The 20242-nt window shown below is 40.6% G+C and overlaps 1 protein-coding gene across 1 annotated transcript in view; it reads right to left on the reverse strand.

Annotated features, from left to right (window-relative positions):
* The window catches only part of SVEP1 (sushi, von Willebrand factor type A, EGF and pentraxin domain containing 1), a 193061-nt gene that overhangs the window by 55306 nt on the left and 117513 nt on the right, over positions 1-20242 (reverse strand). Inside the window, exons 25-36 of the mRNA XM_036090877.2 lie at positions 17851-18008; positions 16822-17023; positions 14817-14992; positions 11888-12012; positions 10795-10918; positions 9873-10043; positions 8721-8894; positions 8159-8278; positions 6393-6569; positions 6057-6141; positions 5237-5428; positions 4163-4330 (exon numbers count right to left, since the gene is read on the reverse strand). Of these exons, the coding sequence (XP_035946770.2) occupies positions 4163-4330; positions 5237-5428; positions 6057-6141; positions 6393-6569; positions 8159-8278; positions 8721-8894; positions 9873-10043; positions 10795-10918; positions 11888-12012; positions 14817-14992; positions 16822-17023; positions 17851-18008 (1872 nt within the window). The remainder of the gene's footprint in view (positions 1-4162; positions 4331-5236; positions 5429-6056; positions 6142-6392; positions 6570-8158; positions 8279-8720; positions 8895-9872; positions 10044-10794; positions 10919-11887; positions 12013-14816; positions 14993-16821; positions 17024-17850; positions 18009-20242) is intronic.

The following is a 20242-nucleotide window of genomic DNA, read 5'->3' on the forward strand; positions in this document are numbered from 1 at the left end:
TGTCTCTCTCTAAAATAAATAAATCTTTAAAAAAAAAAATGCATACCCAGGTAACTTCAAGTAGATATTGATAATTACTATTTGTGTTTTTCTGTCTATTTCAAATGTTTCATTAGCCATTTGGCCAGCAAAAAGAGGAGTACGAAGGCTTTCTTTCTTCCTTCCTGGCCATCCTCATAGCATCCCACGGTGGAGCAGGGGTATCCCAAGGGGCATCAGTGTTCTTCCTCTCACCAAAAGTTTCACTTCCAGAAAAAAAATGTAACTCTCCCTTAATAGCTTATTTTTTTTCCTTTTAGAACAAAATGTAGGTGGTAGTGATTTGTGACTGTAGATACTTTCTATTAACTTAACTATTTAAGACAGTTTCCCCTACATTATTAAAATGCCATCACTGTAGATAGCAATAATGATGACAGAGAAAATAATAAAGCCATGTTATACCTAGTTCTTAATGGATATATAAAGCACTTTCATAAAACTGTTCTCATACCCTTCAATACATACATGATTTAGGTGGGTAGATTTGGTTTCCAAGTTTTCGATGAGATAAAAGCTCTCAGACAGAGTTTCTGCTTGCCTAGACCAGAAGGAATATGCAAGATACTATGGTCCGATCCCTTCAAGTTTTAACTATAAAGTTGGAATACTACTTATTCTGCCAAACCTCCACCATCATAGAAGGGAGCACACAAGATAATGTGCATGAAAGCCCTGGGGGAATGGAAAACCCTCTACAAATGTATGGATTTGTTGTAATTTTAATTAGTGTCTTTAGTGCTTCTTTTAATAAAGCCCTTTCCTATAACATATAGACTTAATATTAGGCAGACTCAGAATTCTCATGATATAATTTAGGTGAGCGATTTGTAAAGAGAAGAAAAATGTAAATTTATATGTATAGCATGACCTTTAATATTAAAAAAACATATGTAAAGACAAAATTCTGAGAAGAACTATAGTAAAATACCACCACTTATCTTTGGATAATCTTTTAAAATATATTTTTCTTTCTTTCATTTTTTTAAAAATTATTTATTTTTAAAGATTTTATTTATTTATTTGACACAGAGAGAGAGAGAGAGAACACAAGTAGGGGGAGCAGCAGAGGGAGAGGGAGAAGCAGGCTCCCGGCCAAGCAGGAAGCCCGATGCGGGGCTCGATCCCAGGACCCTGAGATCATGACCCAAGCCGAAGGCAGACGCCCAACAACTGAGCCACCCAGGCGCCCCATCTTTTTTTTTTTTTTTAAGATTTTATTTATTTATTTGAGAGAGAGTGTGAGCAAGCACGAGCTAGAGCGGGGGCAGAGGGAGAAGCAGACTCACTTCAGAGCAGGGGGCCTGACCCGGGGCTCAATCCCAGGACCCTGGGATCATGACTTGAGCGGAAAGAAGCCACTTAACTGACTGAGCGACCCAGGCGCCCCTAAAATATATTTTTCATTTTCTAGCTTTATATGGTGATAATTCATTACTTGTTTTTGTCAAGATCTAGCTATTATTTGGAACATTTGTATTTTATAAGATTTCACAAACACTGAGATGACTAATCTCAAATAGTCCTGTGTAGTTCGTTAGGGAGCAGTTTTTGTTTTTTATTTATTTATTTTAAGATTTTATTTATTTATTTATTTGACACAGAGAGAGAGGGAGGGAGAGAGAGAGAGTGAGAGAGCACAGCAGGGGGAGCAGCAGAGGGAGAGGGAGAATCAGGCTCCCCACTGAGCAGAGAGCCCGAAGCAGTTTTTAAATGAATTAATTTATAGGGGAGAGATAGATATGGAGCCAAAGAAAGCTAACTCTTGCACTGACATTTTATTTATTTATTTAATTTTAATTCTAGTAGAGTTAACATACAGTGTTATATCAGTTTCAGGTGTGTAATACAGTGATTCAATTCTCTACATTACTCATCAAGTGCTCCTCAAGGTAAGTATACTTTTAATCCCCTTTACCTATTTCACTCATCCCCCCATTTTAATATCAAAGATTTCTTTTTCACTTAAGAAGATGTTAAGATTTGGGATTTCCCCAAATCAAAACCTCAATGAGATATCACCTCACACCAGTCAAAATGGCTAAAATTAACAAGTCAGGAAACGACAGATGTTCGTGGGGATCGGAGAAAGGGGAGCCCTCCTACACTGTTGGTGGGAATGCAAACTGGTGCAGCCACTCTGGAAAACAGTATGGAGGTTCCTCAAAAAGTTGAAAATAGAGCTACCATACGATCCAGCAATTGCACTACTGGGTATTTACCCCAAAGATACAAATGTAGGGACCCGAAGGGGTACATGCACCCCGATGTTTATAGCAGCAATGTCCACAATAGCCAAACTGTGGAAAGAGCCAAGATGTCCATCGACAGATGAATGGATAAAGAAGATGTGGTATATATACACAATGGAATATTATGCAGCCATCAAAAGCCATTTGCAACGACGTGGATGGAACTGGAGGGTGTTATGCTGAGCGAAATAAGTCAGAGAAAGACATGTATCATATGACCTCACTGATATGAGGAATTCTTAATCTCAGGAAACAAACTGAGGGTTGCTGGAGTGGGGGGTGGGGTGGGAGGGATGGGGTGACTGGGTGATAGACACTGGGGAGGGTACATGCTCTGGTAAGCGCCGTGAATTGTGCAAGACTGTTGAATCACAGATCTGTACCTCTGAAACAAATAATGCAATATATGTTAAAAAAAAAAAAAAAAGGAAGAAGAAGAAGAAGATAGCAGGAGGAGAAGAATGAAGGGGGGGATATCAGAGGGGGAGACGAACCATGAGAGACGATGGACTCTGAAAAACAAACTGAGGGTTCTAGAGGGGAGGGTGGTGGGAGGATGGGTCAGCCTGGTGATGGGTATTAAGGAGGGCACGTTCTGCATGGAGCACTGGGTGTTATACACAAACAATGAATCATGGAACACTACACCAAAAACTAATGATGTAATGTATGTGATTAACATAACAATACAAAATTTAAAAAAAAAGATTTGGGATTTCCATCAGCTATTCATCTAAGTGTTTGACTCTCAGGAACTTTTTGCAAAAAAAAAAAAAAAATATTGTCACCACCTGCTGGCAGTCCTGTACTACCGGGACTATCCTCTCTCCAGGTGGAATGAACTTCAACTTCTATGATAGAAGAGAAACTGCCATCTCATTTGTGTTTCAGTCATAATAACGGCAAAGTTGGTTGAATTAATTTTTTCCCCCTGGCTAGGCCAGGCTTTATACTAGGCATTTTATTTTTCACAGTATCCGTAAGTATGAACCTTTAATGAGATTGTTTTTATGTAGGACACTCGAAGCACAGAGAGGTGATACAATTTTCCCAAAGCCACACAGTGAAGGACAGAGCTGAGCTACAAATCCAGAAAGTGGCAACTCTCTGCTGGTGCTGCTTCCAACTGTGTGAAAAATACCTCTGGCCAATCTGGAGCTTCGTGAAAGCACTATTATTCATGGTGAAAATATTTATTAAAGGAGCATGGGGGGTGGTGGGGAAGCAATGAAATAAATTCAAGTCAGATGTCCTGGGATTCACTTACCCCTCACTTCCTTATCACCTCCCTGAGATGCTAAGCAGACACCACCCCAGGGGGAGCCTCCCCTTTCTCTGTACCTCACAGGGCTTTTGTGAGGAGCCAATGAGACAGTGAGTGTGAAAGCCCTTTGTAATCTGCTTCCTTGTTTTTCAAATTTTACCTCTGAATGAACTGAGATCATTAAAAATAGAAAGACCTGAGCTTTATGATCTTTTTTCCCCTGCAGACATGTCACCTTTAGGTTGTGACTCAAAGTCTTGCCTTCAGGTTTGCAGAAGATAAATACACGAATGCCTATTTAACCGACCGAGCCACCCAGGCGCCCCCACAAATGGCTATTTAAATGTGCTTTTTGCATCTTTCAGTGAAGTAGAAAGCTATTTTCCACTGCATTGCCCAACGTCCATTATTCGAGGCTTAATTTGAGAAGTTACTCTAATTCCAGAAAAACACTGTTGCCACAGGAGAAAACAAGAGCATAAAGCTCTCTCTGGCCTTGGCGGCCAGGAAACGTAATTTAGTGTTCGATGGAGCCCATCTCCACGGCGGGGGCCATGTCCACTCCCTCGAGGCTCCCAAAGCTTCTTTCCCTCACACGGTTACTCACCCTTCTTTGCAGGTGTAAGTGACAGTGTTCCCAAAAGTGAAGTTCCTCCCGATGATGACAGCATCTTTGATGGCCGGTGGCTCCTCACAGACCACAAGATGGCAGGTAGGTGGCGCTCTGTCCCAGCTGCCTGAGGCCGAGCATCCAAGGACAGAAGGGCCCTGTAAGCTGGGAAAGAATGGCCATTATTCACTGCTCTGGAGACGATTGTGAGCCGGCTCCAGAGCGCTTCTGTCAGCGAATGGGCTAAAACAACATCACAACGGCTGCAAAATAAAATGTGCTCCCTGGTGCTGGAGTAGGGCACTCATCACCTGGATGAGAAGCGGTTAATAGCCTGGTTGGGATCCAGCGAAAATGGAGACAGACACCCAGGAAGTCATGGTAACTGAGGTCCAAGGGCACAGTCCTTGTCCCGAGCCTGGGCAGGTTCACTGCGTTGCTCGTGACTCTGACCTCTGGTCTTCCTTTGATTTCGCAAACCTCGCATCCCAATGGCGTGCCTTAGCCACCTTTGTTTGCCTACCTGAATCTGCCTGTCTGTATCACTCAACTCTCTATTCACTGGATCTGTTTCACTTCAGATCCTGCTGACCAAGTTTCTGACTGCAGCGTCTCCCTTCTGTCCCTCTGTTGGAACACACACGCATACACCCCCACGCACAGCACTGATCAAATCAACCTCTTACAGTATTAAGAACCTGTGCCCTCACCCTGACATGCTTTTGTAACATCCCATACGATTTTCAGTATAAGCATGGTAAGTTATGTACCAAAAAAAAAAAAAAAATCCAGATATTGTGTTATGCTTCCCAAACACTTTTTGCTTTCATGTTTAATGACTGAATGTTTACAGTGACTCAACTAGAGCCCTCAGAGTCAAAGTTAGGTGGAATATTTCCCTAGGCATTCCCAGCACTATAAGCTAGTCTTCACGAAGCAGCAAATTTGAGAGTATCTTTTACATTTAGAAACTCGTATCTAAAGTCAGCTAGTTATATACAAATGAAACCTACTGAGTAAATAATGAGTAACGGTATTTTAGGAAGCTTGGCTGGTGTCTATGGACTTTACCTGTATCCACTCTCACATGAATATGATGCAGTAGAAAGGTAGGTAAGCCCACTCAAAATATATTTCCCATTATTTATGCTTTCAGGGCTAGAACACTTGACCAGTTCACACATAGGAAGAGAATGACTCCAAGAACCGCTAGCAAGACAGGATGATTCTTTATCACCATTCAGTGTATATCCTTTATTACACCTAAAGAGGATAAAGGGAGATTACTGAATATAATTTCCTTTATTTTGCATAATTTTATCAGTGCCAAAACCTTTAAAAATATTGAGAATTTACACTTTACAATTTATTGGAAGAGTTCTTTTTTTTTCCTACTGAAATAATGCTTTGAAATTATTGTTTTCCAAGGCTGAACACTGTACATCTCCCCCATAGGACCTTGCTGAGTGGTAAGTAGAAAAATTAAGAGTTTGGCTTGCCCCCTGTTTATGTCATGGATTAGTAGCTGCAAACAGAAAATTCCTAGTTTGAGAATGGTCTGGTTTAGTATGAGTGCCTGAGCCAAACCTCCAGCTTATAACCAAGAACATTCCTTAGCTTGCAGGGCCTTCCTCCATGGCACCCATTCTCAGAGCACCTCAACGATGCTGGTGACAGTAAGTTACTTGTCAAGAGTTTTAAGGATTCTAGACAGGACTGCCACCATTAGGTTACTGAACTTGGTTCCTTTGTACTACACATAATTCAATTAATTTCGTATTAATTAAAAAAAATCCTCTGGGATTCTTCTTCTCCCTTTCTTTCAGTTTTAGATCACAGCCAGCACATCATCAATAACTTCTACAATGTAGTTTTAATCTTACACACTTACCTATATGTTATTTTACTGCCATAGGTAAATGCTGATCCATCAATGCCACCATTTTCTGGGATAGCAGGTGCACCACAGTAAACAGCTAGAAGGTGGAAAAAACAAAGGAAGTATTGCTTTTTTGGCCGGCGTGTAAAAAAATCTCTAAAAGCTCAAGGGCAGCTCTAACTGGCTCTGCTCTAAGGGCAGAACATTTATTCATTTATTTTAGAGAGAGCCTAATAGTTGGGTTTTAAATACAAAGAATATTGATACAACCTAACACATGACACATCTATCCCTTAAATTTCTAGTATTGCCAAACACCATGAATCTGGGGGAATTTACGAAACATACGTTTGCAATATGGTAACAGATGACTCCATTCTCCAGACTCCAAACACGTGATTGTGGTTACTCCCAACAGCTGGTATCCTTCCTCACACGAGAAAGTGACTTGGGCGCCCAGTGTATAAACCTCACCAGAAGAGTGGCCATTTTCTGGATTTCCTGGAGCCTTACATTTTATAGGTTCTTGAAAAAGAGAAAAAGTTTTTGTGGGACAATGAGTGGTGTTTGCACAACCATGCAGGGTCTCACAGCAAAAGAATTTCACTATAGTTAAAGTACCAGTTAAATCTTGGGGGAAAAAAGCTCTTGAAGGGAGACATGGGAAGGCCTGGGATACACTGGACATTAGACCAGAACACACATTTAACAGGCATTTAAACTACAGTATTTTGAAACACAGTGACTAACAAAAATATACAAAATTTACCTGGCTGAAAGGGAGCTGTTTATTGGGAAGTAGTGGTACCAGGGCATTTATTAGGAGAACTTGAGCCGCTCCTACCTCCCCCAACTTCATGCCTACTTTTTAAAAGCAATTGGCTTTCTATCAAATTGATGTAAAGGCTGTACCTTAGGCAGATTTGAGAAAAATTCCCAGCCTCCCTTTCCAAACAGACTATGGATCAGAAATCCCTCCTATGTGCAAATTTGGGGTTGGTCACCACTTCTAGGAAGAGAAATAAGTTAAAGGGATATTTAGGACTAGACTTGGATATGAGTAAATGTAATACTTGAATCATCAAAAAGGGACGATATATTGATTCAATCTTTCTGAAGGTCATTCTGGCCATATAAATCAAGGACTTTATTTGTATTTTTAAAATTATTTATTTTTTTTGAGGGGGTGGGGAGGGGCAGAGGGAGAGAGAGAATCTTAAGCAGGTTCCACACCCAGCACGGAGCCTGATGCTGGGCTCAGTCTCACGACCCTGAGATCATGACCTGAGCCAAAATCAAGAGCCAGACGCTTAACATACTGAGCCACACAGGCACCCCAGAAGTCAAGGACTTTATTTTTTTAAAAAAAAAAAAGATTTATTCATTTATTTTAGAGAGAGAGAGCACACACGAGTTGGGGGAGGTGCAGAAGGAGATAGAGAGAGAGAGAATCTCCAGCACACTCCGTGCTGAGTGTGGAGTCTGATGCGGGGCTTGACACTGCAACCCTAAGATCATGACTTGAGCTGAAATCAAGAGTTGGATGCTTAATTGACTGTGTCACCCAGGTGCCCCATAAGTCAAGGACTTTAAATGAACCCTCTCAAAAAGTAAATGCCATCATAAGACTTGATTTTGAGAATTCCTCTTAACTTTCTATTTTCTGGGAGTTGGGCCGGTATTATCAAAGTTATCACAAAATCTAGAGATGTGATATGGGAAGAGGTCAGTTTTTTTTCAATAACATAATTCTGTGTGGCTGAGGCAGAGGAAACATACGGACGGTGAAGTATCTATCTTCTTTGCTCTGATTGAGGCCACAGAGGCCAGTGATTATATTTCTAAATCCGCTCTGTTATTCTTGTACTATAGAGATGTTGCTCCAACATTCTGGTGATACAGCTCTCAGTTTTATTTTTCAGAGATTGGGAAGTTGGGAGAGGCACAATGCTAATTTAAAGCTCCTTTAGTTATATGTCTTTTTAAAAGATGGTTTTTATCTTCTCCACCTGTCCTTTGAACTTGAAAATATTATTGTATTTTTAAATAACATACATTTGAAATATATAAATAAAAGAATTAATAAACTTCCCAATTACACATGTACTAGTTACCTGCACAGTTTTTACCATCTCCTGTGTGGGGTGGGATACATGAGCAAATGTAGGATCCATTTGTATTCAGGCAGGAGGCATACTCACTACAATCTGACCCAACCGCGCATTCATCAACGTCTAAAATGAAGATAGCTTACAGGTAGTGAAGTTGATTGATTTTTCTTATGTATCAAATACTTGTTTTTACTTTTAAATCATTACATATCACTTAATGTATAACACCATAGATATTTCGATATAGTGAAAATATACTGTAGTAAATATAGTAGTCATGATCACATTGCAGATACACAATAAAAGCTATTATTCCCCCACTTGATAGGTGGTAAGTAGAAGAACAGAGATAGATGAAAATAGTCTTAATACTGAGCCTGGTAACAATTCCAAATATTTCTGGCACCTCTAGGGACAGCTGCTTTGTCACTGTGGCTTGCCCAGAGCTTACTGGGATGAGATGAAGTTAACAAAGGAATGTCACAGGAAAGCCTCAGGAATTTGGGAAGATTGTCTCCCAGGGAGCTAGCATAAACCCAGGCGGTGCTGCCGAGATTGATCTCACCAAGGCATGATGGTGCGATGCCATTCCAGCTCCCATTATCTGTACAGAACATCCTTGAATCGCCCAACAGGTAGTAGCCATTGTTGCACTGATAGGTCACCGTGCTGCCAGCATGGAAGTCCTCAGCTGAATAAAAGCCATTCTCCAGAGGGGGTGGCACCCCACAGCTAATGCCTGTAATGTGGCCAGGAAGAGCACAACCACATGAGGAGCGAAACGCTCAAAGCACATTCTGTTTATATTAAGCTAGCGGTTAAGCGGGACTTTCCCGTTGCGCATAAACACAGATCCAGAGCCCTCGAGGGGTGGCAGCCGGCTGCAGCCAGACCTGTGCCCTCGGCATCCGGCAGACAGTCTGGCTCAGAGCAGGCATGCAAGTCATTAATTAAAAAAAAATATTTATGAAGGTCCTGCTAGACACTGCCGTAGGGGCTGAAGTTACAGTAATGAACCAAAGAGAGAGGCTCCTGCCTTCTGGAGCCTACTGTGTAGGGGGAGTAGAGAAACAAGCCACAGAGAAATACAGATGTCGGTGAGAATGGATGATGTCGGTGAGAATGGATGCCACGGAGAAACTTTGCTGATCGCCCTAACCAATAAAGCAGTCTGCTTCCACCCAGCCCCTCACTTTGGATTTCCCTACTTTGCTTTATTTTTCTCCAAAGCTCTTACTTCTGGCCCTTGTTCTTATTTACCATAAATAAACAATATTTACTTGTCACTTCCTGTCTCTCCTATTCTGGTGTAAACTCCATAAAAGAGACTTTCTTCCAACTGTTGCGTCACTAGAACATAGATTGCTGTCTAGCACATAGTAGGTGGTTTAAAATCGCTGAATAAATAAATGACTTGATGCATCCAACTCAAGAGATCTTTTCCTGTCTCCTACCCAGCCATAACCCATCTCTCTTGGGGCTCCAGCTCCCAGCTCTGTCTTCCCTTCCCATCCGGTTCCCTGTTGCACCTGGGGTGCAACCACAGGGCTAGTCTCTTCATCACCCATCTCCCTCATAGAGAGGGAACTATTCAGTGAAGAGTTACTGTGTTTACTATTGTGGTGTATTTAGCTTTTATCTAGCATTCCTGAAAAATGTCCCTATGCTCCGACATCTGTCAGGAGCCACTGAAGTGCCTTCCACGGTGGCCGCTCACGTTCGCAGTGGGGGAGTGGTTGTGTCCACTGTCCTTGATTCAGACAGTACTGCACAGGGTTCCCAACCATCTGGAAGCCTGGATCACAGAACACACTGATTTTGGAGCCCGGCTTTAAGTCGGCCGACGCAGTTCGCAGATGAGGTACCGATCCTTCTAAAGGTGGGCAATCTGCGGGAAAAGAACACAGGCACAGAGCTTGTCAGCACCCTCATGGCAACATCGCCAGGTCAAGAGTCTCAAATCACGTGTTGCGCCAGCATCTGAGAGCCTTTCTACTGCTACCAAAACAAGGTGACATGTGACCAGATCCCTGGCAAGCACAATGACTAGAAAAAGACTATTTGAGGCCACCACTTTTCCTCTTGCTGTAGAAGTCAGCTGAATATTTTAAGGAAAAAGTGGTATTTTAGGAATATTAATGAAATGTACTTATAAGTTATCAAAACCCATGAATTCTAGGACATCTTTAGAAACTTCTTCAAATACATTGAATTTTATGATCATTCAGAGTTTGATTATTTGCTGTGCAGACTGTCATGTCCATTGCTTTTCTCCCTGTGCTAACGGCTGCTAGGAAGTACCCTGTTGTGAGTACCCCATCTCACATTGGAGGATAGGGCTTTGGTGGCATTTGAAAAATTAACCATATCCTTCCTCTCATCCTATTTTCCTAATCTTATTTTACCACTGTCTAAGTTTTCTCCACAATGAATTTTGTACTCTCCAATACAGCATGTATTTAAGTATTAAAAAAATAAATCCTTTGGATAAAGGTAGAGTAAAGGTGAATTGCTAGCTAAACAATAGACAGACGGGCACACACTACTTGACCAACAGTGACTTCTGAACGGTCTCCTTTTGCAGGAAAATCTCGGGAGTAGTCAAGAGATGGCAGTTTACAGAAGAAGAACATTCTAACCAGAACAGAATATGCTCTTGTAATTGATCTTCACTTTTCCCACAATTCCAGACAGGAAATCAGGCCAGGCTAACACATTTCCTTTTTTGAGTTCCTCTGGGCATGAGGTAGCCAGTGATTTCACCTGGAAGTTTAAACACACGTCTTTAGATAAACCTTATTTGATTCAATATGACAGAGTTATTATACCCTCATTGAGTCCTCTTGAAAACATTCACAGATCTGGGGGGGAAGGTGGTGAAGGGAAAGAGGCTTTTGTACAGTATGATTTCAGGGGTAACAGAGAAGTCTCTTCCCTCCCTCTCTCTTCTCCATCCCCATCCTCCCCTCTCCCAAATATGCCAGTTGCCAGATAGTCTGAAATTCTGACTGAGAAAAAAGCTCTGCAGTTTATTGAGGTGTTATAGAGGTTCCCCACATCTCATTCTCCTGTGTGCTGCCTCTGATCTAGAGGTGGGTAAACTGAGGCCTGGGCAAGTTCTGCCACTATAATAATAAAGGTAGACTTTTAGAAGCCCTCGCTTTGTGGCAAACAAGACCACGACCATACCTGCTGTGTTGTGTGTGATCGTGCCGAAACTCTACTATGCTATCTGTTCATCTTTCACAGATAAGAAAACCGAAGCTTCGGGAGATGGAGTAACATGTTCAAAATCAGCACTACAAGGCTGTGGTCCAAACAGGGATTTGAACCCAGGCTGTCAGACTCCAGACTGGCTTTAACCACTGGCTCCTGTTACTCTCTAAGCATTGCCTTATGGCCAGCCCTCAATTTCTGCATCTTTAGTCAGAGGGATGTGAACCAGTATTCTCTCTGATTCTCTCCAGCTTGGAAATTACAAGGTCTCCTAAAATAATCGTGTCTAATGAAATTTAAAAACATCACCAAGAAACTGAAAAGGGGATTAATTGAAAGTGACTGCAGATAACCTCTGCTTAGCTTCGTCCACAACCATAGCATCAAATGATATCGGTGGTCAAGTCTGAAAACCCAGAGGCTGCAGTAAGATATGGCATCATTAGTCTGTTCACATTTTCACTAGGTTTGTACCTTTGTATCTCATTACTGTCATACACTGAAAATGGAATTGACCTGCTGTGGAGACAGGACATAGTCCCAGAGGTTCAGCTGGCTTATGGAACCCACAAAAGACTCAGCTGGGTTGAATCCCTCTCCTTTTTGGTCTTGCTCTTGCCCAACAACTAAGGCACCACCACCTAAAGAGAGGAGAGAAATAAGGAGGAAAATTGACTTCATGTCTGTTATTCCAAACATGCTAACTTAATGAAAGCACTGGCAATATAAAGGTATCAGGGAAAACTGTTGAAAAACCAAATTACCTACATTTACTGTATGTTTTACCTACAAGGAAAAATTCAGTATTTTATCTAGAGCAACTTAAAAATTAGTCAGAGAGGGTTTAGAATATTATACCAGATTTACAAACATTTAACTATAAAAACTACACATATACATATGTGCATGTGTATTTTATGTCAACAAAACAGGTAAGTTCTATTTTGCCTCCTTTATTCCAGGAAGTTACCCTCCATGACAGACTACCAGTAGCTGCTCTTCATTTTCTTCTTCGTAACCCTGAAATGCTTAAATTTCTATCACCAATTCCAAGGTGACCTCTAAATTTGCCAGTGGCTACCTCATTGCCAAATTCAACGGAAACTCATATTCACCTCTGGTGATTTCTCTTTCTTGTTGGTTCCTACTGGGCTATTTCATTCTATTAAACTGTCCTTCCTGGATGTACTGGATGGTCTGTGTTTGCCCCTCCAGAGACACCTGCCACCCTTCTCAACTCTGCTTTGCGCCCTCAAAGGCTGACACCACCTGGTTGCCTTGTTCCTCTGGCTTCTGTTAATACCTGGCTAATGGAAGGATTAACCCAAGATAAGGAAGTGGGATGAAAGAGAAGCTTAATTTCCTGGATACCTTCCTCCCAGCAAGGTTTAGGTTTGCCTACATTCTGGCAACGACTCCCACTCCTTGTCATTTTGGGCCCATCTCTTGTGCCATTCTATTGTTGCTAGTCATGAGTATGTTTTCCTTTCATATTTTGGTTCTCTTAATCTTGCCCACACCTTTGCAAATCGTCCCTTCCTTAAACTCTCTTTAGTTCTCCTCCTTGGGGATGCCACCTGTTCCCTGCCAGGGGTTGGGCTGATTCCACTTTCTTTTCATGAAGTCATCCTTTCCTGGTTCTTCTTGAACATTTGTGCTCATTTTGCCTCTCTTCTCTGCCTACCTCTTAAGATGCTGAGGCACCTAGGCTTCCACCCCGGCCTCCTCTCTTCTTCCTTCAACAATCTCCCCATCTGATCTCACTCACCTGCCAATCGATATATGTAGAACCCCTTTTCATGATTTCCCAAAACTACGTCCTTTTCTTATTAATCATTAAAAATTAATACACGTACGGGAGAAAATTTGAAAAAATAAAGCATAAGGAATTCCTCTTATCCAGAAAAAAAAAATCATTTAACAGTTTTGTGTATTTCCTCCGAGGTTTTATTTTTATTATTTTTTTAGTATATGCATATGTGTGTGTGAGAGAGATTTTAAAACACACAACTCAGGATCATAATATATATGATGTTTGAATCTGGCTTTTTCTTCTTGGATATGCTCTCATTTCATGAGTTTTAATAGCTATTTTATATATGAATGCACAATAACCCATACTTTGCTTAATTAGTTAATTAAACTACCATTTCTTATTGGATACTGGAGTTGTTTCCAAGTTTGGTACTGAAGTATCACTGAGATAAATATATTGATACATGAGTATTTATTCAGATCACTGATTATTTCCTTTAGTCTGATTCCTGGTAGTTGAATTGTTGGTTGCATACCAAGGGTTTCTCTAAGGTTCTTGATGAAAGTTCCTAAATTGCTTCCCAGAAAGGTTGCATCAGTTTTCATACCAGCACTCTAAAGTGTCTGCTGCGCCGAATCCTTGCCAATCACATCCTACCACTAAAAACAACTCTGTCAATTTGATATAAAGTGGTATCAACCTATGTTTTTAGTTGCATGTAGTCCTGTGATTAGAATTCAAACCCAATATATCTAAAATCAAATAGAAATTCTTCCTTCACTCCTAATCCCTGCTCTGATAATTGTCCTTGTTCCTAGAATTCCTCTCTCAGATAACAGACTCTTCAATGGACCTAGTCACCCAAACTGAAGCCAGCCATTCACTAAGCTCTGTCAACTGGAGCTCCGCAATATTTATGGCCTCCAATTCATTCTTACTGCTGTGGTCAGAAAACCATCTCCTTGGGTGGCTACTATTACAGTCTCTGTGCTTTATTTTCCTATCCCTGTAACCTACTTTTACTCTTCTATCAGGTTTTTCTTTTTTAATATAGAAATGCTTTTTTTTTTAACCATAAAGGAAATATATGTTCATTATGAAATATGGGAAAAGAATAAAGAAGAAAATAAAAGCCACTTGCAGTCCCACTATCCAGAGAAGAGATAGTTGAAAACAAGAATACTTAAACACAAAAAGGAACCACCGCCCCACTTCACCTGATAATGTCACTTCCTGTTGAAACACTTTTAATGTTTCCTTATTTCCTACAGGGAACCTCTAACTTCCCTCTTCATAAAAGACAGAGTGTTAGCAGTGCTCCAGCTTATACGCTGGATATACTTGTGTCCTATGTAAACAATCACAAAACAAAACAAGCAACCAAAACATACCAGTAATTCCTCTCCTCCTTGGAAGACAGTATAGTGACCTTCCATGGTTAGCTCAGCCTGCATCTTGCTAGTCTTACTATAAGTCCCCAAATGCATTTCTTACACAGAGTGTCACACAGCTCACCTAGGAAAAGCTTGTAATAATTCACAGTCTGGGTAATCAGGGAGTAGAAAATGGGAGAGATAACTGTTGACCTTTGTGCAGAATCAAGGACAACAAAGCTAGCAACCTTGACGTTCATCTGAGTGCCACCACGTCTCGCATCTAAGGGAATGATATTCCTTAGCTAAGACATACCAGGTATGGGTGAACCAACAGAGAGGCCCACACCACCGTCAGATAGTTTCCCATCGATATAGACCTTCCAGGCTCCATCAGAACTCCTCCAAGTGATTGCGATGTGATGCCAACGGTCATCATTCACGGAGGGACAGTCTGTTATCTTTTCCTTGCCATTCACATAAAGAACCCAACTGTGAAAACATTCCAGGTAACAGAGTCATCAGTCATACATCGTAATCTCATCTATGGGGCACGTTACTATTTTTCTTCTTTTCCTTCTTTTTCTTTTCTTTCTTTCTTTCTTTCTTTTTTTTTTTTGTATGTAAAGCACTTCGAGGACAGCCATTACTTCTTTTTCTCCATTTGGTCACATTTCATAGAGGCAGAGTTGATTTATAAATTACACTTTATTGTAGTTCACTGAAAATTAGTTTATATTTCTTAGACACGAAGGGATAGGAAATAGTCTTAGGATAACGAGAGAAGTTGATCCAAGTTGAGATAATTTACCAACTGTCTAATCCAGAGAGAGTGAATCAAGAATGGAAGGAATGAGAGTTGTACAAACATCAGACTGGTTTCCTTCTTTTGGAATGGATGTTTTCCTAAGACCAGGAACTAACTTCAGAGGTCTTACAGAAAGTGAGTTCTCTCTCTGGGTTGCCAAAGCAGTCATATGGCAGACAAAGTATGTCGATCCAAAGGCAAGCCTAATTGGAACTAAACAAAGATGACCAACAACAAGAGGTTTTGAACAACCATGTCACTTTGGGGAATATCAAAGATATTAAGCAGTTTAAAGTGAAATATCTTCAAAAGCAATTGGAGTAAAAGAAAAAAATTAGGGAAAATTGATAAGGAAGAATTCATTGAATACCTCTCTCCATATCTTCTTAGTCCTTATTCATAGATATTTATGGAAAAAAATGGTATTTTTATAATACTAATTGCTTCCCCTTTGTGTTTTCCCATTTTCCTTCCCTATTCAAGTGGATAACAGGTTCTCTCTTTATATATATTTTGCCTCAGGGGAGGTTTGTGTAAATTTCTTGGATTTTGTTTTTGAAAGTTTCCACTAAAAAGAATAGGGTTTGAGGTTGGGGAGAGTTCTACCAGAATAGTGAGAGTCCCATGGACTGAGGAGAGGCAAGAGGGCTCAGTGGGGCCTGCACCCTGCTCAGTAGCAATGGGGCAGAAATTTGGGTAGATCTTAGATGAAAAGGCCACCAGAGAATCTGTCTAGATTGAAGGTTGCGATTCCACATGGCAAAGAGCTGTGATTCTGAAGGACCCACAGGGGCTGAGGCAGTTCACAGCCCAGTGATAAGCACTGTGGACGGAGGACCAGTGATGGAAGTCCTAGCCAAGTCTGTGGCTCTTTAGCAAGACTCTGTGGGTTTCTGACAATCTGTGAGAATCTAAGATAGGAAAAGCACTCAGTAGGGAAAGAAGGAGGGAAACAACCAAGGTTGGTCTTTCTGACAGCCCAGAGAGATGCGGCCCTGCAGTTGAATTAATTGATCCAAAGAGAAATAAACATCATCTTGTACACCTGAGTCTGTAGATGGATTCCTATTTAATGTATGTGTCTCCCATGGGTCAATAATGTCACTGAAATCCTTGAACCCCTGCAGGCTTTGATATATAAGAGAAAGAGCGTCAGTCTTAAGAGTCAGTCTGAGACTTAGCTCTATCACTTCCAGGGTGTGAGATTTGGGGCAAATCATCTAGTCTCTCTGAAACTTTGTTTTGTGACCTAGAAAACCAGTTCCTCAGGCCACTGAGAAGATCAAATGAAGTAACACTTAGCAAAGAGCAAAACATAATCCGTGCATAAGGTGCTATCATTGAAACTTTGCTCTCTTACAGAACGTGTCCAGATGCTCTGTTTGACCATTGTCATTGCTATCCTGCTGGAGCATCTGACTCCCTTGCTCCTCTATCCCCCAACACCAGTGTCAGTTCTAACTTGGTCCCAGGATAAGATCTAGAGTATGGCTTTCTTGACATTTCTGCTTACCCATTATAATCAGTCAGGAGGAAGGTATTGTCACTGCCATTCTCAAGTGCATAGGAGATTGGTGTTCCATAATTATTGGTGTCATTGGATTTCATCCAGAATGTGCAGGTTACAGCCCAGAGAGATGGAAGCACACCATCTAGCATGACGTAACCATAGATACCCGAAACTTCAAAATCCAGGTTAAAACCTGAAGACTGGTCTGCAACAAATAAGAAAGGTGTGTTGACCGTGGCACTTGGGAGGCATTTTTCAATTGTCTAAGGTAAGCAGTGGATTTGCAGTACTATTGTCAAAGAAGCCCATTTCAGTCAATATGATGATGTGAGAAGCAGTTTCCACATTAAATATATATTATTTACAAAATATATGATACATTCTTTTAAGTAAAAGAATCAGTAACTAAGATAGGGAAAGCACTTAGTAGTGTAAGGAAGCAGAGAAACAGGGACTAGCTGGAAGGAGAGATGGAATTGGGAAGTTAATAAAGACAGGGGACACTAACACATGTCTGTATGCTGATGGGATGACTCCGTAAAGCAGGGGAATTGAGGCTACAAGAGAAAAGGGGGGCAACTGCAAGGGCCACATTCCACCTCTACTCAGGGCCCTCGTTCTTCCCTATTTCATGAGCAATTCAGCTCTGCCCCAATCCTGCATACCCCACTTAAGAAAACAAAAGTCCCACAGCTAAAAGACTCCAGCACCCTGAGAAAGCAGCTTAGCTGATTCTCAGACATGTCTGTGGACTCTGAACTCCTAAATCAAGTGTCCTTTCTAAACATGTAGAAGGTGAAGAGTTCTACTAAAGTCAATTTTCTCTGTTTCCCCTCTGAGCTTCATTTTCCTCACCTTTGCTATTGGGGATAATAGTACCTAGTTTGCTGGATGGCTGTCAAAATTAAATAAGTATAAAATGCTTAGCATCATTTTTGGTATGTAGACAGTGCTCGGAACAGGTAAAAACTGACATTGTTATGATCTCATTATTTTTAGTATTGTTATTAATAACACTGAGCTCATATATACCTGTTTCACACCTGCTGCCTGAAAATCCCGGCTGACATTTACAACTGTATGAGTTTAATTCATCCACGCAGGTGGCCTGATTTCTACATGGGTTAGACTGACACTCATTGATGTCTAATTCACAGTGTGGCCCCGTGAAGCCTGCTGCACACTGGCACCTGAAAGAAACAAAATGTTATTATTATTAATGTTAGAAATGCATTAGAGGAAGTCTCCCACTTATGACAACATTGTCTCAACAGACTTTGAAAACTGAAAGCTCACAGATGCAGAGAACAGACTGGTGGTTGCCAGGGTCCGGGTGGGATGGGAGAAATGGGTGAACTGGGGTTTTGCTTTGTTTTTAATTTAGATAAATTGAGTAAACAACTCTGAAATGATGAAACATATTTTCCACATCAAAAAAGTACCTTAACTGTTAGTTACCTTTTTTTTTTAGTTCATTTAATTAAACCTGTTTAAGACAATATATATCTGAAGTGTTGTAATAGCAAAAATAGAGTAGGAAGTGGTTCTGGTCCAGGCAAATTATTATTTACACACCGGGAGTTTCTCTCCCCATAGAAGTGCTAGGAAAAAATATAAAAAGTTCACATGCTGTTCCAAAGGCTTTATATATATTAAACCAGTCTTTATAACAATGAGGTGACATTATTATCATTCCCATTTTACAGATGAGTAAACTGTGGCTCAGAGAGGTTAATCTGCCCAAGTCTCCTTGTTACTAAGTGATGGAGTAAGATTTTAAACCCAATCTGGTGCCTTGTTCTTAATCAGTATGTGGTATAGTCTCTGTGGTATGCAACGAACCATTTAAACCTATCGGAATGGAAAATATATCTGATAATGTCAAATGTTGACGAGGGTGTCGTAAACTGGGAAATCTCACATAGTGAGTAGAACTACAATTTGGCAAAGCTGATGGTCTGCATTCCCAGAGCCTCTACATCCATTTCGACTTACGTGCTCAAGGAAACTATTGCACGGTGCAAAAGGACACATGTAATGAACATTTATAACAGCATTATTCTACATGTTTATGAAGAGAATAGGAAAATAAACCATGGTATAATCATTTACTGGAATACTAATCAGCAGTTAAAATAAATAAACTAGAGCCAAATGTATCAACCTTGACAGCACATAATGTTGAGTGAAAACAAAACCCAAATTGCAAAAGGATGTGTATATAGTATAATACCAATTACGTAACATGGGAAACTACACTATGCATTGTTTATGTAGTAACATATGAAGTCTGAATGAGAAAGACAGACACCGACTTCAGAACAGTGGTTACTACTGAGGAAGAAGAGGCATGTGTGTGTGTACGTGCGTGCGTGTGTGTGTACTGGAGGAATTCCAAAACTATCTTTAAAAGGTATTTTTTTAAAACAAGAGATATGAATCAAATATGGCAAAATGCTAATGTTTGATAATTACCATGATGAGTGTGTGACTTTTATTGTTCTTGGTAATTTTTTGTATGTCTGAAATATTTTGTAATTAAAAAAGGACCTGTCCAATACATGATAATTAACATTGTCATTAGCAGGTTTACATTGGAACTGACAGGGGGAGGTCTTTACTGAGTTCTCTGCATTTGATGATAAATCTATTTTGGCTAGAATTTCACTCATCTTTATCTGCCCATGTTTGATATTCTAGCAATCCAATATCCTTGTCTATGAAATAGGTTCACTTTGGGGACAACCAACATTCCCTTTGAATTAGGAGAGTTTACCTTTACCTTTCCTCTAGTTAGGATTTAGACAAATTTGGTATTCATCAATTGTTTTTGACTCTGGGGAGAATTTAGAACTCTTGTTGTTTATCTGGAAATGTCTCATTGCTTCTGGTTAGGTCAGAAGACGTAAAAAGCCTATGAAAAGATGAAGCTACACTGCTAAGACTTCCTTTCCACATCAAGAGTGAAAGTCTCACCGGCAGAATGGGTTGCCTATTTCTTCCAGATCATGCCCTGGCTATTGTTGGGGGGACAGTATTGAAGGGGGCTGAACCACAAGAGGACTGGGAAATGTTGCAACTGGGGTGCTCTTTTCCCCCTTCCTTTTAACTTTTATAAACTTCCAGAGACAGTGGCATGTTGAGGACAATAAAGTTCCCTAAGATTTTGCAAGCAAGACCGGTCCATCTTTTGTACTGCAGAAGCCACAAACCCTTCAAGGGGAACAGGATGAGTGTCAATTTTCAAACTGTGCTCTCCTGGCACCCCAAGAGCTGCCTCAGAAAGACAAAGTATGTCTCCTCTACAAATACTACTGTTTTCAACCACAAAAGGTTAGGTTTTATTATTTTACTTGTTTCCATTCATATTAGATTTCTTAAGAACCAAGTTACTAAAATAAAAGAAAAATGTTTGAAAACCGCA

This window comes from Halichoerus grypus, chromosome 14 (assembly GCF_964656455.1).
Source record: "Halichoerus grypus chromosome 14, mHalGry1.hap1.1, whole genome shotgun sequence".
Taxonomy (NCBI): domain Eukaryota; kingdom Metazoa; phylum Chordata; class Mammalia; order Carnivora; family Phocidae; genus Halichoerus; species Halichoerus grypus.